Raw genomic sequence first — 22,737 nt, forward strand, 5'->3', positions numbered from 1 at the left:
GCTGGGCACCTGCCTTCCCCCAGGGACGGGGCGCTGCAGTCGGGACTTCTGGGTGCGAGGGAGGAGGGGGCCAGGACTGCATTCCTGGGTCGTCTGCTAGGCTGTGGCAATGCAAGGTGCCGCCATCAAGCAGCTTTATTCTGAGCAGAGCTAAAGGGAGACCCCAGCAACCCAGCCCTTAGCACCCACAAAACAGTCCCAGCGCCCCTGGCCCTGACCCATTCCCCAGCCGCTGTGTGCCCCCCACCCCCCACTTCCAGGCCCTCATTATTCCGCCGCACTCCCTGGATTGGATTCTCCTCTGCCAAGCTGTTTATCCACAGCTCCTGAGCATGGTGGGTACTGAAAGCTCCCCTCCTTTGTCCCAGGGACTCCCCACCTTCACCCCACACAATTCCACCCCGGGGGGCCGCTCAGCCAGGCCTGGTCGCAGAGAAGTTCTGACCAGGCCGCAGTAGGATATGTGCTGTTCTAGGACCCCAGCTACTCGAGACTTTCTGCCCGTTTCCTAAACTGTGACACTGGCCACTAGAGTGGGCCCTGGGCTTGCCCCGGTTCTAGAACAAAGAGAAAAAAATCCCTTCCGCTTCCCAGACAGACACCCAGGCCAGAAGCCTTGTCTAAGCCATGACACACAGAGGCAGGGGGCTTGGAGCTGCCTGTGGACAGGCCGACCCGGTGCGGCTTTGGCTCCTGTCAGGGTCGCCCCCTGAGTCCTGCCTGGGCAGCCCGATCGGGCTGCTGGACGCCTCGGGGTTCCAGAAGTTTGGAGGCAGCATCTTCACCAGACCTCCTTCGGGTCGGGGACAGATAGTGGAGGCGGCGTGCGGGGAGGAGGGGCAGGGGGCCGCCCCAGGGCTGGGACCGGCTCAGAGGACGGGGTTCTGTCTCACCCCTGGGGGCCCCTCCAGTGCCCCGCTGCCTCATCAGGGCCTTGGCTGGGGTGTCCTTGGAGCCCCAGGACTTCTTGAGCTGTGGAGGGAAAGAGGAGGAGGTGAGAGAAGGCCCTGGGGACTGAGTCCAGGAAGGGTGTGTGGTGTGTGTGTGTGACTCTCAGGGCAGGTGAGAAGGCCCCTGAGCCTCTAGAATGGGGAAGGGAAGTGAGCCCGGAGGCCTGGGGCCCCCAGACTCTCGGAAGGCCGGCTGCTGTGTTCCCCTCTGCAGCTTTGTCGTTGGGGAGGAACAGGAAGCTGCCAGCAGCTGTCTGGGGGGAACAAATATTTGCCAAGGGAGGTGATGGTGGGTGAGGGCAGCTCAGGACCGGATGGAGGCGAGAACCTTGCCCCTGCCCTGCCCATCCCCCTTCTCCCCTGGACTGGAACTGAGGGAGGTGATTCCTGGGACATTTCTCCCTCACCCTCAGAAAAGGTCCCCACTAGGTCCCACGTAGCAGATGGGGAAACTGAGCCCGAGAGGGGCACAGCTCACAGAGCAACTGTACCCCGGGTCTGCCGACATCCAGGGCGAGGCCGCCTGCGTGTCCCACATGGCTCTGCTCTTACCCTCTCGACAGCCCACTTTACCGCTGAGGGCACAGAGTTTCCGCCCAGGGTCCCAGAGAATTAGGGCAGGCTCTGTGGGAACCCAGCGTCTCAGCAGCTGAGAGGAGGGGCGCAGAGACCCCTCGGAGCTCGCCAAACCCCCTCCCCAACACCCCGACGACACTCGAATCCGGGAGGCCAGGGGCAGAACATTTAAAAGCTGCACCATGGAGGCCACCAGGGCCGAGTTCCAATCTCTCCCTCGTGCCTCAGTTTCCTAATCTGTGAAACCGGGTGGGTGGAGAGCCGTAATAATAACCACTTCAGAGGGTCGTGGCAAAGGTCCATTTCAGCCACCTCTGTGAGCGCGCCTGGCATGTGGCACGGTGCCCACGATAGATGGTTGTTTTGACCTTAGGCAAGTTACTTGACCTCTCTGAGCCTCAGTTTTCCCATCTGTAACCAGGAGCGTGAGAAGAGTATTACCTCACTGACCTGGGATGAGGATCTCATGAAAGAAATCCAGATAAATTCCACAGCGGGGATTTATTGTAATGCTTAATGTTCTAGTTAGTTCCTCCTCCCCTCACTGACTCCTCCTTCCCACAGAACCGAGACTGGGCACAATTGCTGGGCCCATTTGCTAGATGAGAACACAGAGGTTCAGAGAAGGCAGATCTCTGCCCGGATCTCCCCATTAGTGGGTCATGCCAGGATTTGCACCCAGGGTGGCTCTCGGGGTCCCTGCCCCAAGCCACCCAGCACTCCCCTGCCCAGCACGCAGTAGGGCTACAGGAAATGGTCGCTGGGATCATGGACTCAGGTGGAGTCCCCCGCCCCCACCCCCAGCCCCGTTCTGGGGCCTGGCCCATAGTACGCCCTCAGCTGCCCCTTCCTCTTCCTCTTGTTTCTCCAAGGCCAGCCACCAGCTCTCACCTCGCTGTCACCGTCGCTGGAGCTGGACAGCTGGGACAGGCGGCTCAGGTCCCACAGGGAGCGGCTGGGTCGGGCTGGGGGGCCGCTGGGGGTCCGGGCGCGCTGGACACTCCTCAGGATGTCGCTCAGCGCTGGCCCTGGGGCAGCTGCAGTCTCCCGCCTGTCGCCCTCAGAGACCTGGCAGGTGGCCAAGCGTTGGGCCAGCGGGCCGTCGGGTGGCGGCGGTGACATGGGGGCCACAGAGCGCCGGCGGGCCACGCGGTGGGGGTTGTGAGCCAGCTGCAGCCCCCCCACGGTGCTGACGAAGGGACCCTGGGTGGGCGCGGACGGGAGTGGCCAGGAGGCCGCGTACAGTGTCCGGAACTCTCGGCTGAAGGCGTCGGCAATCTCGCCGGTCAGCAGGGTCACCAGGCCGCGGTGCAGGCGAGAATCGCTCCATGTGAAGCTGGGGCATGCAGTGAGGGGTCAGGATCTCCGGGCAGCCCCGGGGGCCCGGCCTGGACCCCATGACCTGTCCCCACCTGGTCCCAGGACAGGCTGTGTGACCTCGGGCACATCCTGCAAACTCTCTGGCCTCAACATCCCCCTCTGTAGAATGAGAACCACCCAGGTATCTCCCCGGAGGGCTGACATGACAGGAGTTAAGACACTTAGGGGCTCCTGGTTGGCTCAGATGGTTAAGCATCTGCCTTTGACTCGGGTCATGATCCCAGGGTCCTGGGATTGGGCCCCGCGTCGGGCTCCCTGCTTGGCCTGCTTCTCCCTCTGTCTCTACTGCTCCCCTTGCTTGTGCTCTCTCGCTCTCACTGTCAAATAAATAAAACCTTTAAAAAGAGATTTAAAAAAAAGAGTTAAGATACTTAAATTATCCTCTGGACCCGGCCTGAGCTTAAACAGGGACGCTGCCCCATACCCAGCAAAGGAGGCGTCACTGCCTCAGTTTCCCTCTCTGACCCCCGTGAAGCCTGTCTTAAGACTCAACTGCTTCCTATATAATGACTGCTGTTTATTAAAGGCTTGCCGTGTGGCGGGCACTGCCGCTGGTGTGCCTCAGTTTGCTCATCTGTAATACGGAGCTAAGATGTAGGAAGATTGGAAAGAGAGAACAAGGGGTTGAGCTGCCTGCAAGGCACCTGGCCCGCGCCCAGCTGGCGGTGGTGACCAGGGCCCCTGCTGTCCCTGTCGTCACAGTGCTGTCATTTAAAGCATCTAGCTCACGCCTTGACACACAGCAAGTGCTCTTGGGAATGAAATGAACCAGGGCTCTAATCCTGGCTCTGGGGACCGTGGCCACATCCCCTTCCCTTCCTGAGCCTTGGTTTGCCCATCTGAAAAACGGGCTCACCATGGGTTATGCGCCCCAGTGGGCACGGCGCCCGGAGAACTGATGCGTCAGCCACCAGGATGGCGAGTGCCGGTCCAAGCATCCTTACCTTGGCGGGGTAGCAGTGTCCTCGCTCCCTGGCAGGTTGGCGAGCCCGTCTGCCCGCAGATTGTGACACCCCTCCCCCCACCTGTGACCTCACCCCTGGAGGGGCCAGTGGGAGCCCCGAGGGGTCTGTGAGGTCACCCCATTCCGCTCCACAAAGAGTGTTGTGGGGTAGCGGCCGCTGGCTTGTCTCCGTTCTGGGGAAGCTTCTGAGACCCAAGGACTCGAGAGCCATAGTCACGACGGAGCTCCTGAGAGGGACACGGGGCGTTGGGAACAGAGGACCCTCTGAGCGCTGACCCTGGGAGGCCCAGACCAGGGGCAAAATTCTCGCGGGTGTCAGGAGCGTCATTCGGCAGTTCCGGGAGGCCCAGGAAGCCCACGGCCTGGCTTGGGCACCGTCACCGCCGCCAGGCCACCATGGTCCTCGGCTGGCTGCTACTTCTGGTAATGGCTCTGCCCCCAGGCACCACGGGCGCCAAGGACTGTGTGTTCTGTGAGCTGACCGACTCCAAGCAGTGCCCGGGCACCCACATGCGCTGTGGTGACGATGAAGACTGCTTCACGGGCCACGGGGTGGCCCCGGGCGTCGGCCCTGTCATCAACAAAGGCTGCATGCTGTCCACATCCTGCGGCCACGAGGAGCCGGTCACCTACATGGGCGTCACCTACACGCTCACCTCCACCTGCTGCTACGGCCACATGTGTAACAGGGCCCCCAATCCCGCAGGCGGCCGGACGGAAGGGGTCGCCGCCGGCCTGGCGCTGGGTGTGCTGCTGCTGCTCCCACATTTGCTGTGACCAACCCGACGGGCAGGGCCTGGGACTGGTCTCCCGGCTCCGCTGCTCCCCGAGCCCCCTGCATCCACCCCTCCCCCCCCATTAAATGGCCAGAGGCCCTAGACAACCTCTTGTGGCCCCGGCTTCATCCATTCCAGGGCTGTCCACCCGGAGCCCAGGGCTCGGCGAAGCATCCTCAGGCCTGACTCAGTGGTGGGGAGCCATGCTTGGTGGGTTTGGCTGTACCCCTACTGTATTTCATGGGTTCTAAGACGCGTTATCTTTTCACATGTCAATCAGGATGCTCTTTTCCGCCGGTGGCACCTTAGAGTCGATGAAATATGGTCAAAATGAACAATGACGATAATAAATGACAGCTGACGTTTACGGAGCGCTGCTTCTGTTACGTGCCAGGGCACCTGGATCTCGCTGAACCCCCAAACAGAGCCGGGAGGGAAGGTAGATGCTTTCTGAGACAGGGCCCAGTCTCCACGGTAGCGATTCTCCCAAGTGTGGTCCCCGGCCCAGCAGCACTGGTATCGGCCGGGAGCTAGCTAGAAATGCCAATTCTCAGGCCCTCTCCCCAGCTGGCTGAATGGGAGCGGTGGTGGTGGAGGTGGGAGGGAAGGCGCCCGAAATCTGTGTTTTTAAGGAGTCCTCCATGTGGTTCTGATGATGCGGGCAGGCCCAAGATTGAAAACTGCTGGGGGAGAGCGCTGGTAATCCACTGGGCATGTCCGCCACCCCACCACCCCGGGGGGACAGGTGGCAATGTCTGGAGACACTTTTGGTTGTCCTAATAGGGGAATGGGGGTGCTACCGACATCTACAGGGTGGAGACCAGAAATTCGGTGCAGCCTTAAGGTGCCCAAGGAAATGCCCCCCCTGACCCCCCAGCACAGATTCATCCGGCCCCAAATGTGAATAGCACCTTTGTCCAGAAACCCTGCTCTAGAGGCACTAACCGTATCACCTCGTTCTGTAGAGGGGGAAGGGAGGCACAGAGAGGTGAAGTCAGTTGCCCAAAGTCACACAGCCAGTAGCCGGTAGAGCCACAGTTCGAAGCCAGGCCACCTGACCCAAGAGTCCATGCACCGCGCACCCTCCCACGCCATGACCCTATGAGGCAGGTGCTGTCATTATTCACACTTTCCAGAGGGGGAAACTGAGGTACAGATCAGAGGGAGGCACCGGCCCCGTGTGTCACAGAGCTAAGAAGTTGAGGAGGCAGGATCCAGGGTGGGGCAGACCCCAAAGACAGGAGAGGAGGGACGAGGGCCAGTCCGAGGGCCGGGTTCTTTGCATACCAACTCTTATTTTTTTTATAGATGCTTAGAGAGGCGTTAACTCAAGGCAGAGCTAGGACTCCCACCCAGGTCGTCCCGGTTCTGAAACCCACACACAAACTGTGGGCCCTGTTTTCCAGATGAAGAGACACAGGGTCAAAGAGATGAACCCCTCCCCAGGCCACAAAGCTGGCCCCCGGGCAAGCCTGGCTCAACCCCAAGCGGGTTCTGCCCCTCGGTACTTCCTTTACCAGTGACCCATTTCACAGACCAGGAAAGAGAGGCTGGTAAAAAGGGATGCCGACTGCTCTCTGAGAGCTGGGGATAGGACCCAGGACGGGGTGGGGGGGCAGCCGCACCTGTAGGATCCAGAGATGACCCTATGGCCGTCCAGCAGCACAAACTTCTCCCGCACATTGCCGGTCACCTGCCGTTGCCAGCGGCTCTGGAAAGTGCAGCCCCGCACAACACGGATATCTAGGTTCTGGAGCAGAGGGGGCACACCCTAGCTCAGGCCAACCCCACACACCTCCACTCACTGCCCCAGGCTCGGGGGGGTCCCTCCAGGCTGGTTAGGGCCTGGGTGGCCCATGGCTCTGTAGAAAGGTCTGTCCCAGCTTCCCCAGAGCTACCAATATTGGGCTTGGGGGGTCTCTTGGAGATACCCCTAAGTCAGAGGGACTGTGTGGGAAGGCCCACCTCTAATTCTCCCAATGCCATGAACATCAGATCTCAGAGGACCCTCCCAGCTGGCATCCACCTCGATGAGCTAGGATGCTGTGGAAGGGTCTGCCCCCCCCGCTGGCCCCAGCGCCAGGAGAATGGGGACTTGGGTCCCTCCCTCCAGGCTCCTACCTCGGTGGCCCAGGGGTTCACCCCCAGCTGCTGGGCCAGCATCAGGAAAGCAGGCAGCTGCTGGCGGTCCAGGAGCAGGTAGACAGGCACCCAGCGGCGTGTGGCGGTGTCTACCAGGTCCAAAAGCAGGTCTGGGTCAGTGAAGATGTCCATGACCACGGCCACGAGCTGGGGGGTGGGGAGAGGGGCTGTGGATGGAGCCTGGAGCTCTGGGGACATTCAAGGGGTGGGGCCCTGGGGGTGAGTTTAAAGGCCCGGCCTCGATGAGATGTTCAGGGGGGCTGCAGGAGAGACCCCCAGACACGCACTGCTGTGCATACAGAGCCTACAGGTGAATGAGGAAAAGACCGTCCTTCCTGGAGGCCGAGGCCTCTGCTGTTGGAAAACTTCTCATAATCACGTCTGCAATGGCGAACGGTGTCCCGTGCACTGTGACACGGGGTGGTGGCCCTGCTCCAGGGCACTCTGGACAACTGCCCAGCTGGGTCCTTGGGGGTGCCCTGGATACCGGGGTGGGGGAGAGAGGGGTGACCTGCTCAGCCACGCAGGGGAGCTCTGGGGACTGGGGGTGCTGAGGGCTGGATCTTGCAGGCAGAAGAGTGTAGCAGTGATGACTCCTGACCCACTGGCCAAAGAGCCTTGGTTTGGAACCCCACTCAGCCACTTACTGGTGAGAGACTTAACCTCCCGTGCCTCAGTTTCCCCATCTCTCCTCACTTGGTATAGTAAGACTCTCTTGACGATTATAAATGTTAACCCATGTAACGCACTTAGCATGGGAGCTGGCAGGACAAAGCTGTTAGATTAAGAACAGTCTCTCTGGGGAGCTGTAGGGAGGACTTCTGGGCCCTCCGTGGTAGGGAGGGTTGGAGACACCTACCCTCGGGGTGGGGGGGAGTGTGGTGGGATAGATGATTGAGACCAAGGGGTCATAATTAGGTCCAAGGGGCATGGATGCCCAGGGGGACCCAGGCCTTGGAGAGAGAGTGAGGGTGAGGTCTAGGGGATGTGGACACTTGGAACCTGGGGGTTGAGAGGTGTGGACTCACGAGTCCCAGGGGGGCATGGGGGAGACGCCTGGGCCCCAGGGATGCGCCACTCCCAGGTTCGGAAGCTGGCATGTGAGGATGTCTGGGTTTGATGAGTGGACAGCAGGCCCCCTGAGACCCCCACCTTGCGGGCAGCCTGGATTTCCTGGCGCACAAGCTCCTTGAGGGGCGGGTGGCCCTCGTCGGGTGGCTGGGTATACAGCTGTGCCCGGGTGATTCCCTTCCAGGTCGGGTCCTCTGGCCAGCCCAGCCGCAGCGTGGGCGCCAGCTCGTCTGACCTTCCGGGCCAGTAAGTCAGGCTGCCCGAGTCCCGATCGGTGGCGGTGGCTCCCTCTGCCGCCCTGCCCGGCAGCTGCTTGCATGCAGTCCAGTCCTCGGCCGCCGCCGCCAGGCTCCGGAGCTCTTCCCCGCTCAGGAAGGGCCGCAGCCCCTCACGCTGCACGCAGGCCTCGAACGCCTCCACGCCCTTGCTCAGCAGAGCCTCCAGTGCCAGCCGCTGGCCCTCGGAGTACAGGAAGCCGGGGCTGGCCTCGGTCAAGGGCAGCCCCCCGGCCCCCGACTCCTCTCCTTCCAGTGCCGCCAACTGGGAGGCTGCCATGGGGCTGCTCAGGTGGGAGGACCGTGAGGCTGGCTGGACGAGGCTTTGGCCACCTCCGGGGGACTGACCATCTGCGGGTCTCCTGACAGGCAGATTCTATGTGGCCGGCCGCTCCGTGAAGGTCCGGGTGGCTCCCTGTGTCCCTGGCTCACCGTCCTGACAATCACACTGTCCAGGGCGTGGGCTGCTCAGACCGACCACCTGCCTGCCTCTGGCCGCCACGCCGACAGGCTGGCCATAGGAACTCCCTGCCAGCTGTCTTGGGTAGGCCGGCTGACCCTGCCGTGGGCCCCGCGTGTGGCTCAGGCTGTCCCTTCGACACTGTCGCCGGCTGTGGGACCCATCAGCTGCTCCTCTGCACACTTCAACCTCCAGCCTCCTGGCCCCTCGAGGCCCCCACAGACCCGTTCGCTGGTTCAGTCTCGGTCAGGCTGAAGGTCCAGCTGACTGGCCGACCGTCTCCAGGCAACAGCCACAGGCTGTCCGCTTGTCTCCTACCACCCGAATGTTCCTAACTAAAGGCAAAGTGGGCTGCCTATTTGCCCCTGACCGATAGCACATATAACTGACCCTCTCCAGTTCTCTTCTTGCTCATTTGGCAGACATCGTCTGCTTCCAGCTGACAATGTCCATATCTGACCGCCCAGTGGAGCACGCCGCCGGGTCCAGCGGAACTTTTTCCTGACAACTGGTGGCTGGCTCACGGGCTCTCACAGACTGACCATCCCAGGCACCTCCCCTTTGGCCCTGCTCTCTCAGTTTGGGAAGAATGGGCTCCAGCCCGAAGTCTGGGCATCACCCTCCGCAACCAGGGAAGGAGGTCTGTCTCTGTTGCTTGGGGGCTCTGCCCCTGGGGTTTCACACCTACTTGGGCTGCTACAGTGAAGGATACACTCAACAGGGGCTTTCATTACCATGGAACTGGCCCATGACCTCAGCGGCCCATCTAGATGGAGGGCCTGACTAGCCACTGCTGTTCCTTGGACCGGCTGCCTGCCCAGTCTCCCAGCCAGAATTGTCTTGGGCTGCCCTCGGATCTATGCTGATCCCTGGCAGAGCCGACCTGTCCGGGTTTCTGCCTGAATCCCACTAGCTGACCATCCATCCACCTCTTCCTGGCCGAGGACCACCCTTTGAGGCTCCTGACCCACCCTCTGGCCTGTGGACCCCTGATCCCTGCCAACCAGCAGCCCTTCCTTCCAATCACACACCCAGACAGCTTCCTTCCTCCACAGCACAGCGGCAAGGCCTACAAAGAGAAGAGGAATAGACCCAGGACTCCCTCTCACCCCATCCAGCTCCCCCGTGTCCAGACCCCCTTTCCCTCCTTGTCTTGCCTTTTTGGAGGTCAGAATAGGGGTCTGGAAACCTCCTGCTTTTATTTCTGCTCTTCTTCCTGCCGTCTGGCCTCATTCATCAGGTTTTAGCCTGGGATCCGGGGAACCCAGCCCCTTGTGTAAACAGAGGAGGGCCCCACACGGCAGGTGCCTGGGAAAGGCCTAAAGTGCAGGTACGGGAAGGCCCCAGCCCGGGGAACACACTCATCGGGTTACTGGCCCAGGGTCCAATAGCCCGCCAGACTCAAGCTTCGGGGAAAAGGGGAGCAACTCACCTGTTCCCACGTACCCCTCCCCCACCGCGGTCCCGCCCCCTCTGCACTTCCCGGTCCACACCCCGCTCACCGGCCCTAGCTGGGAGTAGCAGGTGTAGCTAATCCGGGGGGCGGAACAGGTGCGGAAACACCTGTCACCGGCTTATTAAGGGGGCGGGACTTTGGCCATAGGGGGACCGCAAGGGTCCAAGAGTTCAAGATGGACAAGCACGCACCAAAGCCGCCAGAGGGCGCCTGCAGGTAGAGTTGGACTCCGCCCCGGCAGAGGGAAGGGCTCCTCCCCGCTGGTCTCCATGGAGATGGACACTGCGTCCTACTCCCCGACTCGCCCTAAAGCTCCCACCCCCTCCCATCCCCCATCCCCCCTCCCCCCCTAAACAGAGAGAACCATCAGCATTCAAAATCTTTTTAATAACAAGGCAGGATCTGGGGTTAGTTTTTGTAGCCACGGCTGGCCCTCCGGCCTCTGGCGCGCTCGAACTTCCGGCCCTTGGATCTCACGTAGGGTCTGTGGGGAGGGAGAAGAGGGTGAGAGTGTGCCTGCGCCAGAGTCATGGACAGGGCGGGCTCACAGGCTGAGAAATTCCTAAGCAGCTCTCACAGAGCAGTACAGGGACATGGGGGGAGGGTGACACCAAGTAGGCTGCTGGGAAAGCTGGGAAGGGCAAGAGGCTGACTCCATCTGGGAGATGCAGACCGCAGCCTGGCACAGGCCCTGAACACTGCATTTATAGGGCTGGCCCTGCAGACATCTCAGCAACAGGGAGGAACAGCTTTAAGCCAAGCCTTGAGGAAAATGCGGGGAAGATGAGGTGGGGAGTTCTAGGGAGGGCTGGGGCTGGGCCAGTGTGAAGGGGCCGGAAGCGTGGCAAGGCCCAGATCCACAGGGTGGGGTCCCGGGAAAAGCCAGAGCCAGACGGCAGGGCTGGGCATACTCACTTGGTGTGGCTGTGCGGGGTTCCCGGGGCCTTGCCGAAATGCCTGTACACCTCTCGGCCCTTGCGTGGACCTGGGAAGAGGAAGGGAAAGATGGGATCAGGCAGGGACCCAACTCCAAGAAGTCGCCATGGGAGCCACTAAACATCACTCACCAGAGAGCAAGACAGTGCCACAGCCCTTGGGGGAGTCCAGGGCCAACTGGTCAAAGGTGAGGATCTTGCCTCCAGCTTTGAGGATGCGGCTCCGGGCACGGCTGCTCACGCGCAGCGCGCACACCTGGGGGACACACAGGACAGGCACGGTCAGACCCCCCCCTAAGGCCCCCCAGGGGCTGCTGGGCCTTCCTCTCCATGGCCCTGGCCCAGGAAAGGCATCTAGCTGCTTGTGGAGCCCAGTAACACCACTAGAGAGAGCTTCCCCAGCTGACAAGAACTATTCTTACCAACTTATATCCAAAACCCCCTTTGAGGCTCCAACAACCCGAACTTACTACGGATAAGGAAAGAGAGACATTAAAAAGCTTCAAATCGAGATTTCTCGGCCAGTTTGTGTCAGGCTGTAAGGCCTGAGAACCAGCACCGCCATCAGGGAGGGACCCAGAAGGGTCCTGCCCGGGAACACCCACGACGGCTAATGCCAAGGACTATCTCCCTCCAATCCTGCGAGCCACCTGGACTAGTAGGTGTGATGCCTGCCGCGCCCAGAGGAGAGAGGAGACTGGGGATGCGCAAGCCTCGTGGCACCTCTGACAGGGGCGTCAGCAGAGTGACGACACGAGCAGGTCCACAGACCCCGCTTGTGAGCCTGGGCTCCTGCCCACCACCACGCTCGAGCCCCCTCCATGCTCACCTTCAGTTTGGGCACCTCCTGGACGCGCACGTCGTCGGTGATGGTCCCTACAACCACGGCGGTTTTGTTTTCCCGGCCCGGCAGCTTCATCTTCCGGATCTTTGGGGGGGGAGGACAAATACACACTAAGGAAGCTCCTTCTGGTGTTTAAATCCAACCCCACTGCGTCAGGCTTCCCGAGGATGCAGACGGTTGGGCCCTGAAGGGGATAAACCCACCCACGCCTCACCTCTCAACCAGCACGGGCCTAATCTCGGGTCCAGCCCGGGAAAAACTCCGGAGACAAAATGCAAGCACAGTCCCTTCAACAGATCTCTCCTTCGAGAGCTTAGGACATGTAAGACCGGCCTCAGTGACTTGAAGCCACCACAACCGCCCCACTTCACAATGAGATGAGCTCAAGCCACTCAAATACCCACTGCTGTTCAGCTACAACCCCAGGGTCAAGGGTCAGAGCTCTGTGTCCACCAGGGGTGAAGTAAACCAGCTGATGTCCAGGCCCCAAGCCCCCCTCCCTGAGCCCAGCTCTAAGACACAATCCAGTCGTTCCCCCAATCAGCCCCTCACCATCCGGGAAAGGGACAGAGGTGGCCGGTTGGTACGACTCATGAACAACCTCTTCAACACGACTTGGTTAAACGTAGAGTTGGTTCGTCTGGCCAGAAACCTGTAGAGCTGGAGGAGAGAAAAGGAATGGGAACCCAGGGCAGCCCACACCCCTCCCCCACAACCTTCAATTGAAAGACAAACATGGTTTGGGTTGGCAAGGTTTTTATGGCTTTCCCCCCATCCCACTGAGCCGCAGAGAGCCTCCCAAATTCCCTCCCCCGTCCCGAGCTGTATGCAGCCCAGAGGCTGAAAACATTGAACCTCCAGAAGCCTTGGGCAGAACCACAGATGTGCGCCTGCCCCGCAGGCCCCTGGAGCAGCCCGGGGCCCAATACAAGAACGCCAGTTCTCGAAGCTGCAAGGGTCTCAGGCCTCAGCCTCACCTTGACCAACAGTCTCAGGTAGATGTCCTGGCTCTTGGGCTCCTTGCGCCGGACCTTTCGGTCCTTGTTGTGGCGGATGTCGACTCCCTGCAGAGTTAAGAAGGAGAGACCATGGACCCAACTCTGATCTGGCAGCTCACTCGCCCCCAAAACGACTGTATTCTTCTTCTCCGAGGAAAAGCTAGGGCCCCAGTTCCCAAAGAGACAACAAATCCCAGGTCCGCCCGGAGAAGACTTAAAGCCACTTAAAAAACTTTCTGGGCCTCAAATGACCCCAATTTAAGAAAAATATGAGTTCTACACAAAAAGTCTTCAGCACATGGCACCCTGAAAATCTTTAACACAGCAGTTGCGTGAACTAAGAATTTTTAACTCTTCAGAAGGTGTTTTTTGATAACACAGGCCAAGAGCAGACTCTACCTAATAATACAGCAAAGAACCTTTATGTGGAACTTACTCCACACAAAACCAATACTAGAATCTTCCATGCACGACTTCTTTCAATCCAACAGCCTTATGAGGCAGTTCCCCACTTTAGCTGAGAAAACCGAAGGAAGCCACAATTTCCACCACACCCAGCTGCTGTCCTGAGATTCTCTAACAGGCTGTGTTAGGAACTGTAAAGAACTACTAAACTCTTCGTAGCTCCCTTCTCTCCGGCACTTAACGTATGCAGTAATCTCTGATGTGTGCTTCCTACAACTTCTTCCCCAACGCACATCTGTGACAACAGGATTATCACGTCCCCAATGTACAGACCAAGGAACTGGGGCTACAAAAAGGAAAAGCAAGATCACAGGCTGGACAAGGAGCCTGGCCGCAAAACCCGGCCACTGTACGGTGGAGACCCTCCCCCCCCCCGTCCCCCGAGAACCCAACGTTCCAGGCCAGGGGAGTGACAGGTCCAGATAGAGGCGACAAAAGACAAGAGGTCAAGATGTGAGGCCAGGCTCCGAATCCCGGCTCTGCTATTTCCTGGCATTGTGACCCCGGTCGCACCACTTAACCTCCTTGCGCCTCTATTTGGTCACCTACTCAACTGGAGCTTTAATAATAAAAGGGGACGGGAGAAGCCGGAGGCTGCTAAGACTGATCCATCCCTGGTCTTCGAGCCCCAAAATTGTCCCCTCCACCGAGGGAGTCGCCCCCTTCGAACTCCCCTGACATCCCTGCTCGCCTCCAGGACTCCCCCAGCCTAAGAGCGCGACGGATGGCGGCGGATAGTCGACCCCGGAGCGTCTCAAAGCACGCTCACCATGATGGCGCCTCCTGCTCAGCCAGGTCCGGAAAGAGAGAACAGAACCCGGCGTGGGCGGGGAAAGCCTTCAGCTAGTGGCGCCTGCGTGACGTCACACGGCCGCGACGCGGCGCTCTACTCGAGTCGGGCCTCTCTATGGCGAATCGCAGAGCGGCGGAATGGGCGATTCCGGAATAAGTGGAAGAACAACCCACCAGGAACAAGCGCTACGTCAAGGACTAGGGGTGGGTGGAGAGCCGTCGGGGGCCTCTCTGGCCCTACCCAGTCCCTGTTCTCGATAGTCTTCCGGAAAAAAGGGATTTGGGAGCTAGAGAGATGTCGCTCGGCGCCAGGAGGTCGCGGCGTACGGTGACGCTCTGGCCCGACGGCGACGGCCTCTCTGTGGCTCCTGGAGGACCCGGCGGGCCGCGTATTGGAGGTAAGGAGGCGGAGCTGGCGGGGCTTGTCAGGACCTCAGGAAACCTCTGACCCCACGCTTCAGGCGTTTCCTTATCAGGCTCACCTCTCTTATCTCGTGCGGCGCTTCTTAGGCGCAGCCGCTGCTCTGGAAGTCCTACCTGAGATCTAACCCGGGAACTTCTTGCTGCAGCCCAGTCTATAGCATCCTCTATTTCCAATTTTTATATTCGTCTTCTCCCCCTGCCCCTTCTCTGACCCCTCCTCAGCCTCTACCACTTGAGGGCTGCTTTTCCCTTCCGGAGAGATTCGAGTGGCCCCGCGCGCTCTGTGTGAGGGCTTTGCACGGTACTGGAATGCGAAGGAGGCGCACTGAAGCCGCAGGCTTGGGGTGTGGGGTGCAAAGGGAATGGGTAAAAGGCTCCTGAAAGAGAAGGGAGAAGAGACTTGGAAGGAGATAAAGATTCAGAGGGGAGGAGGATTGGAGGCCCAGAGCGGGAGTGGACAGAGATGGAGAGTGAGGGGAATGGAGACTCGGGGGGTGAAAAGGAGACCTAGAAAGAGAGGGAAGATGGAGATTCGGGGAGAAGCACAGACATAGAAAGATGGTGAGATGGGGTCTTGTCGGCTGTAGCCAAATTCAAATTCTGGCCGTGCTAATTACTAACAACAGTGTGACCTTGGGCAAGTCGCTTAACCTGTCTGTGCCTTATTTCCTTATCCGCAAAAAGGGGATAATAGGCTTGGCACACGGAGTATTTTCCAGCTTTACATAAGTTAGTATAAATGCTTAGAACAGTGCTTTGCATATAAGTGCTCAGTACAAATTAGCCTCCACTCCTATTGTTAGCCTATCTCGGGTAGGACCAGATGGACTGGCTGGGCCGTAGCGAAGCCGACCTGTCCCCTCTTTTCTCCTTCCTTAGGGAAGCCCTGCCCCTTTGGCCTCCAACACATCCAGCCCGGCCTGCAGTCTGTTCCTGATGCTCATACTTACTCACCTGTCCTCCACAGAGCCTAAGGCCAGGTCCCCGCTGTGAGGCCTGACTTCCTGCCCGTACCACCCTCCCATGGCCTGCCACCCAGGACCAGGGTCTTGCTGATGTGGTAGCACAGCAGAGAGCCAGCAGATGAATGGACACCTTGAAGCAGAGGAGCAGCGGGATCAGGTAAGGGTCCCTCTGAAAGTTAAGATCTCCACAGCATGGGACACAATTTCCTCCTTGTCTCTGTTCCCTTGCCTTGGTGACTTGGTCTCTGTCTTTGAGTCCCAGCATCTTTGTCGGTCCAGTGTGACTGCTTTTCTTTCTCCCAGACTAAGATGTGTATTTCCCTGTCTCTCCTTCCTGGGTTTCTGTCCCCACCCGCCCTCTCTGGGTATTTCTGTGGCATATATTATCTGGTGCTGTTGCTACTCTGGGTTGAACACAAGGTATGTTGTTTGACAATAAAAGAACGTCCTCCATTCATCGCTTTCTAGCAAATTCTGTCCCTGTCTCTTTCTGCATGTGTCTTTCTACCATTCTGTTTCTTGGTCTCCTGACATTATTCTTGCCTTGCTTTCTTTCCACCTCACTATGTCTTTGCCTCTCTATGTCTCTCTGTCAACATTTTTGTTTTCTGTCTCTCGGGCTCACTTCCTCTCAGCATTGTCCTCCTCGAACATTGTCTTCCTCCCTTACCCCTGGCCTAGAAGTCTCTCTCAGATACTGTTTTCCCCCATCTCTCTCCTTGTTTCTCTGTCTTGCCATGTTACTGGGTCATTCACTAGGCAGATGTCCATGTTATGCTGCCTCAACTCTGGTTTGAGTCCAAGGCAAAGAGTTGGTGAATTAATGGGAGCCTCTCCTCCCTGATTTTCATTCCAGAAGTATCTGTCTCCATCTCTGTGTCCATCATTTTCTGGGCTTTCTTGTGTCCTTAACCTTGCATATTCTCAATTCTATTGTCTTTGTCTCTTTGTATATATCTCTGTTTGTCTGACTTTCTGTAACTATCTGAAAAACAGACAGCACTCTCTTTCTCTAAGTCTCTCACTGCCTATGATTCTGCTTTTTTGGGTCTCTTTTACTAACTCCATTTGCATAGCTCTGGGTCTTGTTTACCTGTGTTAGGGTCAGTCTCTGTCTGCAGCTGAAGATCTCCTCCGTCCTGCCTTTTTTCTTTTAAAAACTCAATGGATGGGGCAGGGCTACCACTTGCCCTCCACAAAGATGGAGCCAGCGGCGCTGGCTGTGGGGTCGTGACGCCGCCTCTGCTGCGCGTGTGCCCTCACTTACTATGGCAGCTGATCTCGCGAAGCGCGATGCCCCGCCCAGTTCTCAAGCTCGCCCTGGGCAGGCCCCTGCGCCAAGCTCGCGAGCTGGCCGGCCCCGCCCCCCGCGCGCCCTCACTGGCGCGGCTCAGACCGGCCGCGCGCCCATTGGCTGAGCGGATGCACACCCTCCCCCCACCCCTGGGTCTGATGGGGGCGGTTGGTGCTGATTTGAGGGGCCGCCTGGAGGAGGACTCGGCGTGTGAGGAGGGTGCGGGGGTAGGGTCAGGGACCTGAGTCTGGGGGACCGCGGGACCAAGAGGAACGGAGACGCAGGCCGGGACTGGGGTATCAGGGGTGTGGGATGGAGATGGAGAACCAAAACCGGGACTGAGGGATCCAGGAATGGAAACCCAGGTCTGGGACTGGGTTCTGGAAATGGGGTGGGGATGGAGGGACCGGGATCGGAGAAACCGGAGACAGAGACTCAGGCTTATGGAGTTGGGGGGGCGGGACCTTCTGATGGAGACCCAGGCCCAGGTCTGGGGGACCAGGGTGGGTGGAGAGAATGGAGACCAGGCCAGAGATTCGAGGACCTAGGGACAGAGGCTCAGGCCCAGGACTGGAGGAGATCTCGGACTTTGTATCTAGGCCTGATTTGAGCTCAGGGATGGGGGCGCTGGTCAGTGCAAGCTTAGGGGCGGGGCCCGAGGGAGCTGCCCAGGGCAGGGAGCAGAGGTGACTCCTGAGGGTGAGTCCACAGATGGGGGTGTGTCTGGGGCAGCACTGGGCCTGGGAAGGTGAGGGGCAGGACTGGCAGCTGGCTGGGTGGGCGGGGCGGTGGGGAACAAAGGTGAGCTGGAAGGAGACAGAAGCTGGGCAGAGGGCAGGGGGAAGGCCTCTGGGGAGGGGACCTCAGGCCCGGCTCCCACCCCCTCCCTGGAGAGCAGGCTGCCAGACGCCCAGGTCAGTGCTCGGGGTCCAGCTCTTGGCCCCTGTCCCTCGCAGGCGCCTGCATGTGGCTCCTCTAGCTCTCTGACTCCCTAGTTCCTCCATGTCACATGCCTTTCTTGGTCTCTCCAGCCGTCTGCACCCCTCCGTCCTGCCCCTCCTATCTGCTCTTTCTCTCCTTTGTCTTTCTGACCCTCAGAGGACCTCCTGGAGCCCCTGAACTCTTACTGTCATCATCTCATTGAAGCTGGTTGTCTCCTTCTCTCGGAGTTTCTCTGGCTCTTAGACCTTATCCCTCTCTTTCTTTGTGTCCAAGTGTCTCTCCCGTGTAACTTTCTCCATCTGGAGATGACCGTGCGCGCGTCGTGCATGCGTGTGTGTGTGTGTGTGTGTGTGTGTGTGTGTTGTGTTCTCTGTCTCTGCGTATCTCCACCATCCGGCTCTCTCTCCTCTGCCTTATCCTTCTCCAAAGCCCTTACTATCCAGCACACTATATATTTGACTTCTTTCTCTTGTCTTTCTGTCTTCTGACGAGAATATGAACTCCATAAAGGCAGGGATTTTTGTCTGTTTTGTTCCCTGCTGTGTTTGCTGGGTCTGGCACTGTGATTGGCACATAGAGGGTACTGAGTAATTATCTGGGAAATAAATGAATGAACATGTGCATGCCTGGCTGTCCACCCTCCAGGATGCTGGCCTTCCTGTTCAACGGGCTTCTGCCCTGTGTCCTCAGGGTCTCCCCACACTTGTCTGAGCCTGTCTGTCTCTGATGCTCCCATCTCGCCTGTCACCACCCCTTGTTGTCTCCTGTCCACAGGCCCTGCCCCTGCTTCTCTCTACCTGCCACAGGGGTCTTGGACTCTGACTCCTGCCCTCCTCCCTCCCCACAGAGGCCAGACCAGGAGCTGACCTGGAGCTGGGGCCACAGGCCTAGAAGCGCCCTGGACAGGGCTGAGGCCATGGCCCCCCCACCACCGCCGCCATTGGCCGCCAGCACCCCGCTCCTGCATGGCGAGTTCGGCTCCTACCCGGCCCGGGGCTCCCGCCTCGCGCTCACTCTCACACCACAGGCCCTGCACATACAGCGGCTGCGCCCGAAGCCCGAAGCCCGGCCCCGGGGCGGCCTGGTCCCGCTGGCCGAGGTGTCAGGCTGCTGCACCCTGCGGAGCCGCAGCCCCTCGGACTCGGCAGCCTACTTCTGCATCTACACCTACCCGCAGGGCCGGCGCGGGGGTCGGCTCGGGGGCCGGCGCAGAGCCGCCCGCACTTTTCGGGCCGACGGGGCAGCCACCTACGAGGAGAACCGCGCTGAGGCCCAGCGCTGGGCCATTGCCCTCATGTGTCTGCTCCGTGGACTGCCACTACCTGGGGACGGGGGTGAGGCACCACGCAGCCGCTCTGTCCTAGGGCCACCTTAGTGTCTCTGTGGATTTCCCTCTGTGGACACCTCTGTCTCTTCTCTACTGTGTGTCTGTCTGTGCTGTGTCTCTCTTGGTCCGTATTGAAAGAGTGATAGACACAGGGATGGGGTAGAGAAGGAAGAGAAACCACAGGCAGAGAAAAATGATTTGTGTCTGCTGCTCTCATAGATTTTTGTCTCTGTCCCCTCCCCCGCTTCCATGAGCCCTGACCACACGGATGAGTCAGAGCTCCACGTCTGGTGAGAGCAGCAGACTGAGACATGATTAGTCACCACCCAGGGTGACAGGCACTCACAGAAGTCCCCTGAAGCGTTCCAGGAGCCCAGAGGTCGCATCTAATCCAGCCTCTGAGGGTGGGGGGGAGTCAGAGAAGGCTTCTGGGCAGAGGCCCCCACCCAGGCTCCTCAGTTGAGCCAGGAGGTAAAGGGTCAAGGGTCTGCATCTGGACCCTGCTGGCTGTCTGGGGGCCCTTAGGGATGGTGACAGTGAGGGAGCCTTGCACAGCGGAGTAACCTGATCCTGGATTCCAGGTGTTTGAGGATAAAGTGGAACCCACAGCTCCCCTTCCTACTCCCACACATGGGTCCAAAGGGCATGGGGATTAGACACGCAAGCCCTGCCTTTGTCTCAGCCCCTGGGAGAGGGGGGCGGGGCTGCACACCGGAGCCTGGGCACCCGAAGCCCTGGAGAAAACCTGAATTCCCAGCAGGCTGCTGTGCCTGCTCCACTGGGCTGTTTGCAGTTCCAACTTCCAAGGGGAGGGGCCTGGGTCTGTGGCCTCTGTAGACTCCTTCCCCTCTCTTTGCAGAAATAACCCCCGAACTGCTGCCAAGGCCCCCCCGATTGCTCCTATTGGTCAACCCCTTCGGGGGGCGGGGTCTGGCCTGGCAATGGTGTAAGAACCATGTGCTGCCCATGATCTCTGAAGCTGGGCTGTCCTTCAACCTCATCCAGACAGGTAAGGGCCATGTCAGGATGGAAGTAAGGGCCAGGCCCGGGGCAGGGGTGGGGGGGTTGCGGGCAGGGGGCAGGACTCCTGAGTTCTGAGTCCTGGGGAGTGGTGGTGGGACAGAGTGGAACAGCCTGGCTCACCACCTGGTTCCCCACATTAGAGCGGCAGAACCATGCCCGGGAGCTGGTTCAGGGGCTGAGCCTGAGCGAGTGGGACGGCATCATCACAGTCTCGGGAGACGGGCTGCTGTTCGAGGTAGGGCAGGGGCACCCTGCCTGAGCCCTGGGGGATTCTGGAGGCTGGCTCTGGGACCAGGACCCAGGTGGCCGGTGTCCCACCCTGCAGGTGCTGAATGGACTCCTAGACCGCCCTGACTGGGAAGAAGCTGTGAAGACACCCGTGGGCATCCTCCCCTGTGGCTCAGGCAATGCCCTGGCTGGAGCCGTGAACCAACATGGGGGGTAGGTGGGGTCCCAAGTCCGCCAGCCTGGGACCTGAGGGGAGGGATGAGCCCTCCTGCAACCTGGCACGGCTATCCCCACATCTCCCCCAGACAGTCCACGGTCAGTCAAGTCGATCAGTCTTGACTGGGCTGCTCCCCTCACCCCCGCCCCCGCCCCAGACATGTCTGCCTGTCCGCTCCCAGCTGTATGCCTAGTGCCCAGAACTGTGCCTGCCTCACAGGTGGCACTGAGTGAATGCTTATGGACGAGAGAACAGACAGGGAACCTGGCTCAGTAAGACGAGTCCATCTGGAGGTGGCCAAACGGTCCCCCTGCTGTCTGCGCCCCCACCTTTCCGTGTCTTTCTCCTGCCACCCTGCGCTCCATGTCTCTCATGCCACCCCGTTTACTCTTTCCCCCTGTGTCCGTCCATCTCTGGATGTGAAGGTTTGAACCTGCCCTGGGTGTCGACCTGCTGCTCAACTGCTCGCTGCTCCTTTGCCGGGGTGGCAGCCGCCCGCTGGATCTGCTCTCTGTGACGCTGGCCTCGGGCTCCCGCTGTTTCTCCTTCCTGTCCGTGGCCTGGGGCTTCGTGTCAGACGTGGACATCCAGAGTGAGCGCTTCAGGGCCCTGGGCAGCGCCCGCTTCACACTGGGCACGGTGCTGGGCCTCGCCAACCTGCACACCTACCGCGGACGCCTCTCCTACCTCCCTGCTGCTGTGGAAACTGCCTCCCCCACCCCTGCCCATGGCCTGCCCCGTGCCAAGTCAGAGCTGACCCTGGCCCCGGCCCCGGCCCCGGCCCCGCCTGTGGCACACTCACCCCTGCATCGCTCGGTGTCTGACCTGCCTCTGCCCTTGCCCCTGCCCAAGCCTGCCCTGACCTCCCCTGGCTCACCTGAGCCCCTGCCCATCCTGTCCCTCAATGGTGGGGGCCCAGAGTTGGCCGGAGACTGGGGTGGGGCTGGGGATGCCCCACTGTCCCCAGACCCCCTGCTGCCCTCACCACCTAGCTCCCCTAAGGCTTTACTGTCACCCATCACCGAGGGGGTCCCAGAAATGCCAACCACCTCTGGGCTCCCACCTCCCACCCCTGATGCCCCAGGAGCCATCTCTACCAGGGGCCCACCTGACCACCTGCTCCCTGCTCTGGGCACCCCACTCCCCCCAGGCTGGGTGACGCTGGAGGGGGACTTTGTGCTCATGTTGGCCATCTCACCCAGCCACCTGGGGGCTGACCTGGTGGCAGCTCCCCATGCGCGCTTTGACGACGGCCTGGTGCACCTGTGCTGGGTGCGTGGGGGCATCTCGCGGGCTGCGCTGCTGCGCCTTTTTCTGGCCATGGAGCGAGGTAGCCACTTCAGCCTGGGCTGTCCGCAGCTGGGCTACGCCGCGGCCCGTGCCTTCCGCCTGGAGCCTCTCACGCCTCGCGGCGTGCTCACTGTGGACGGAGAGCAGGTGGAGTATGGGCCACTGCAGGCGCAGGTGCATCCAGGCCTCGGTACACTGCTCACTGGGCCTCCGGGCCGCCCGGGTCGGGAGCCTTGAACCTAACGAAGCTTGCAGCCCGCCGGGGGCGGGGCCGACATTCCGAGGAGGCGGGCCCTGATCTAGGGGCGTGGCCTAGCTGCTAGAGTTAGGGCGAAGGCCTCACACGCAGGGACCCCTGCCCCGTCTCAGGATTGCGCCCGCCCCCAGGGGACCAGAGGTAATGTTGGATGGAGTGTGGCCGGAACTCCAGGGCGTCGGGGTCATCACGGTTACCGACAAATGGGCTGGCCCCGAGGATAGTGCCTGACCAATGAGGGCCGGGCTCGGTCCAGGCCCTCGCTTCCGGCTCTTGGGGGGCCAGGTCCGTTGAGGGCGGAGACTGTCCTACGCGTTGTCCAATGACGGGACCTGGCATGTACGGGCTGGGGAGGCCTTAGTTAATTGGCCAGTCAGGGCCCGGGTCTCGCCCTATCCACTCCCGTGCCTCCACTTAACTGGCCAATCAGCCCAGGAGGGGCAGGTTCCCCGGGGCCGACGCTCGGATTTGCACTAATGTTCCTCCCACCACCACCCCCCGCCGGTGGGGGCGGGGAAACAAATTTCTCCTGTCTTCGGTCTCTTGTGCGTCCCCTGATCCCAATCTTCAAAGCAATTGAAAAGGTCTATGCAATAAAGGCAGTCGCTTCATTCCTCTCAGACCGTCGCCCCTTCTGCATCCGGCAGCCCGTGGGAGGGATCCAATTCTAGGCGCTTCCAGTAGCTCC

General features: G+C 60.2%; 4 protein-coding genes across 7 annotated transcripts; 2 read left to right on the plus strand and 2 right to left on the minus strand.

Moving 5' to 3' along the window:
• Nucleotides 1-685: 685 nt before the first annotated feature.
• FAM83E (family with sequence similarity 83 member E) lies at nt 686-8,414 on the minus strand. The gene is made up of 5 exons (XM_040634256.1): nt 7,941-8,414; nt 6,768-6,935; nt 6,272-6,396; nt 2,418-2,862; nt 686-972 (listed from the first exon to the last, which is right to left on the minus strand). Exons 1-5 carry the CDS (start codon nt 8,412-8,414, stop codon nt 697-699), a joined length of 1,488 nt encoding a protein of 495 aa, XP_040490190.1. The 3' UTR covers nt 686-696.
• On the plus strand, nt 4,224-4,647 carry SPACA4 (sperm acrosome associated 4). Its single transcript, XM_008684579.2, has one exon. The coding sequence runs from the start codon at nt 4,267-4,269 to the stop codon at nt 4,645-4,647; it is 381 nt and encodes a 126-aa protein (XP_008682801.2). The 5' UTR covers nt 4,224-4,266.
• Nucleotides 8,415-10,418: 2,004 nt separating the features above from the next.
• RPL18 (ribosomal protein L18) lies at nt 10,419-14,177 on the minus strand. Its single transcript, XM_008684509.2, has 7 exons — nt 14,062-14,177; nt 12,807-12,893; nt 12,382-12,489; nt 11,815-11,913; nt 11,118-11,241; nt 10,966-11,035; nt 10,419-10,534 (listed from the first exon to the last, which is right to left on the minus strand). Exons 1-7 carry the CDS (start codon nt 14,062-14,064, stop codon nt 10,459-10,461), a joined length of 567 nt encoding a protein of 188 aa, XP_008682731.1. The 5' UTR covers nt 14,065-14,177; the 3' UTR covers nt 10,419-10,458.
• Nucleotides 14,178-14,318: 141 nt separating this feature from the next.
• Nucleotides 14,319-22,669, plus strand: SPHK2 (sphingosine kinase 2). 4 transcript variants are annotated; one of them, XM_040634259.1, is made up of 7 exons: nt 14,319-14,482; nt 15,387-15,629; nt 18,556-19,042; nt 19,895-20,044; nt 20,199-20,293; nt 20,384-20,499; nt 20,929-22,669. In XM_040634259.1, the coding sequence occupies exons 2-7, from the start codon at nt 15,591-15,593 to the stop codon at nt 22,028-22,030; spliced, it is 1,989 nt and encodes a 662-aa protein (XP_040490193.1). In that variant the 5' UTR covers nt 14,319-14,482; nt 15,387-15,590; the 3' UTR covers nt 22,031-22,669. The 4 variants fall into 4 exon arrangements, with proteins under 4 accessions (XP_040490193.1, XP_040490191.1, XP_040490195.1 ...); XM_040634257.1 differs by having other exon boundaries at nt 15,475-15,629; XM_040634258.1 differs by lacking the exon at nt 14,319-14,482 and adding an exon at nt 14,514-14,808 and having other exon boundaries at nt 15,475-15,629.
• The last annotated feature ends 68 nt before the right edge of the window (nt 22,670-22,737 follow it).

Source organism: Ursus maritimus, unplaced genomic scaffold, assembly GCF_017311325.1.
Source record: "Ursus maritimus isolate PB19 unplaced genomic scaffold, ASM1731132v1 scaffold_19, whole genome shotgun sequence".
NCBI lineage: Eukaryota > Metazoa > Chordata > Mammalia > Carnivora > Ursidae > Ursus > Ursus maritimus.

Coding starts and splice junctions, on each gene's coding strand:
- SPACA4 (XM_008684579.2), top strand. CDS start 4,267: ATGGTCCTCGGCTGGCTGCTACTTCTGGTAATGGCTCTGCCCCCAGGC.
- FAM83E (XM_040634256.1), bottom strand. CDS start 8,414: ATGGCAGCCTCCCAGTTGGCGGCACTGGAAGGAGAGGAGTCGGGGGCC. Junction 6,397..6,767: donor TGAACCCCTGGGCCACCGAG/GTAGGAGCCTGG, acceptor CCTCTGCTCCAG/AACCTAGATATCCGTGTTGT. Junction 2,863..6,271: donor GTCATCTCTGGATCCTACAG/GTGCGGCTGCCC, acceptor TGCATGCCCCAG/CTTCACATGGAGCGATTCTC.
- RPL18 (XM_008684509.2), bottom strand. Junction 12,490..12,806: donor ACCTGAGACTGTTGGTCAAG/GTGAGGCTGAGG, acceptor TCTCTCCTCCAG/CTCTACAGGTTTCTGGCCAG. Junction 11,914..12,381: donor CTCTGTCCCTTTCCCGGATG/GTGAGGGGCTGA, acceptor CCCCCCCCAAAG/ATCCGGAAGATGAAGCTGCC.
- SPHK2 (XM_040634259.1), top strand. CDS start 15,591: ATGAATGGACACCTTGAAGCAGAGGAGCAGCGGGATCAG. Junction 15,630..18,555: donor CAGAGGAGCAGCGGGATCAG/GTAAGGGTCCCT, acceptor CCCTCCCCACAG/AGGCCAGACCAGGAGCTGAC. Junction 20,294..20,383: donor GAGACGGGCTGCTGTTCGAG/GTAGGGCAGGGG, acceptor CCCACCCTGCAG/GTGCTGAATGGACTCCTAGA.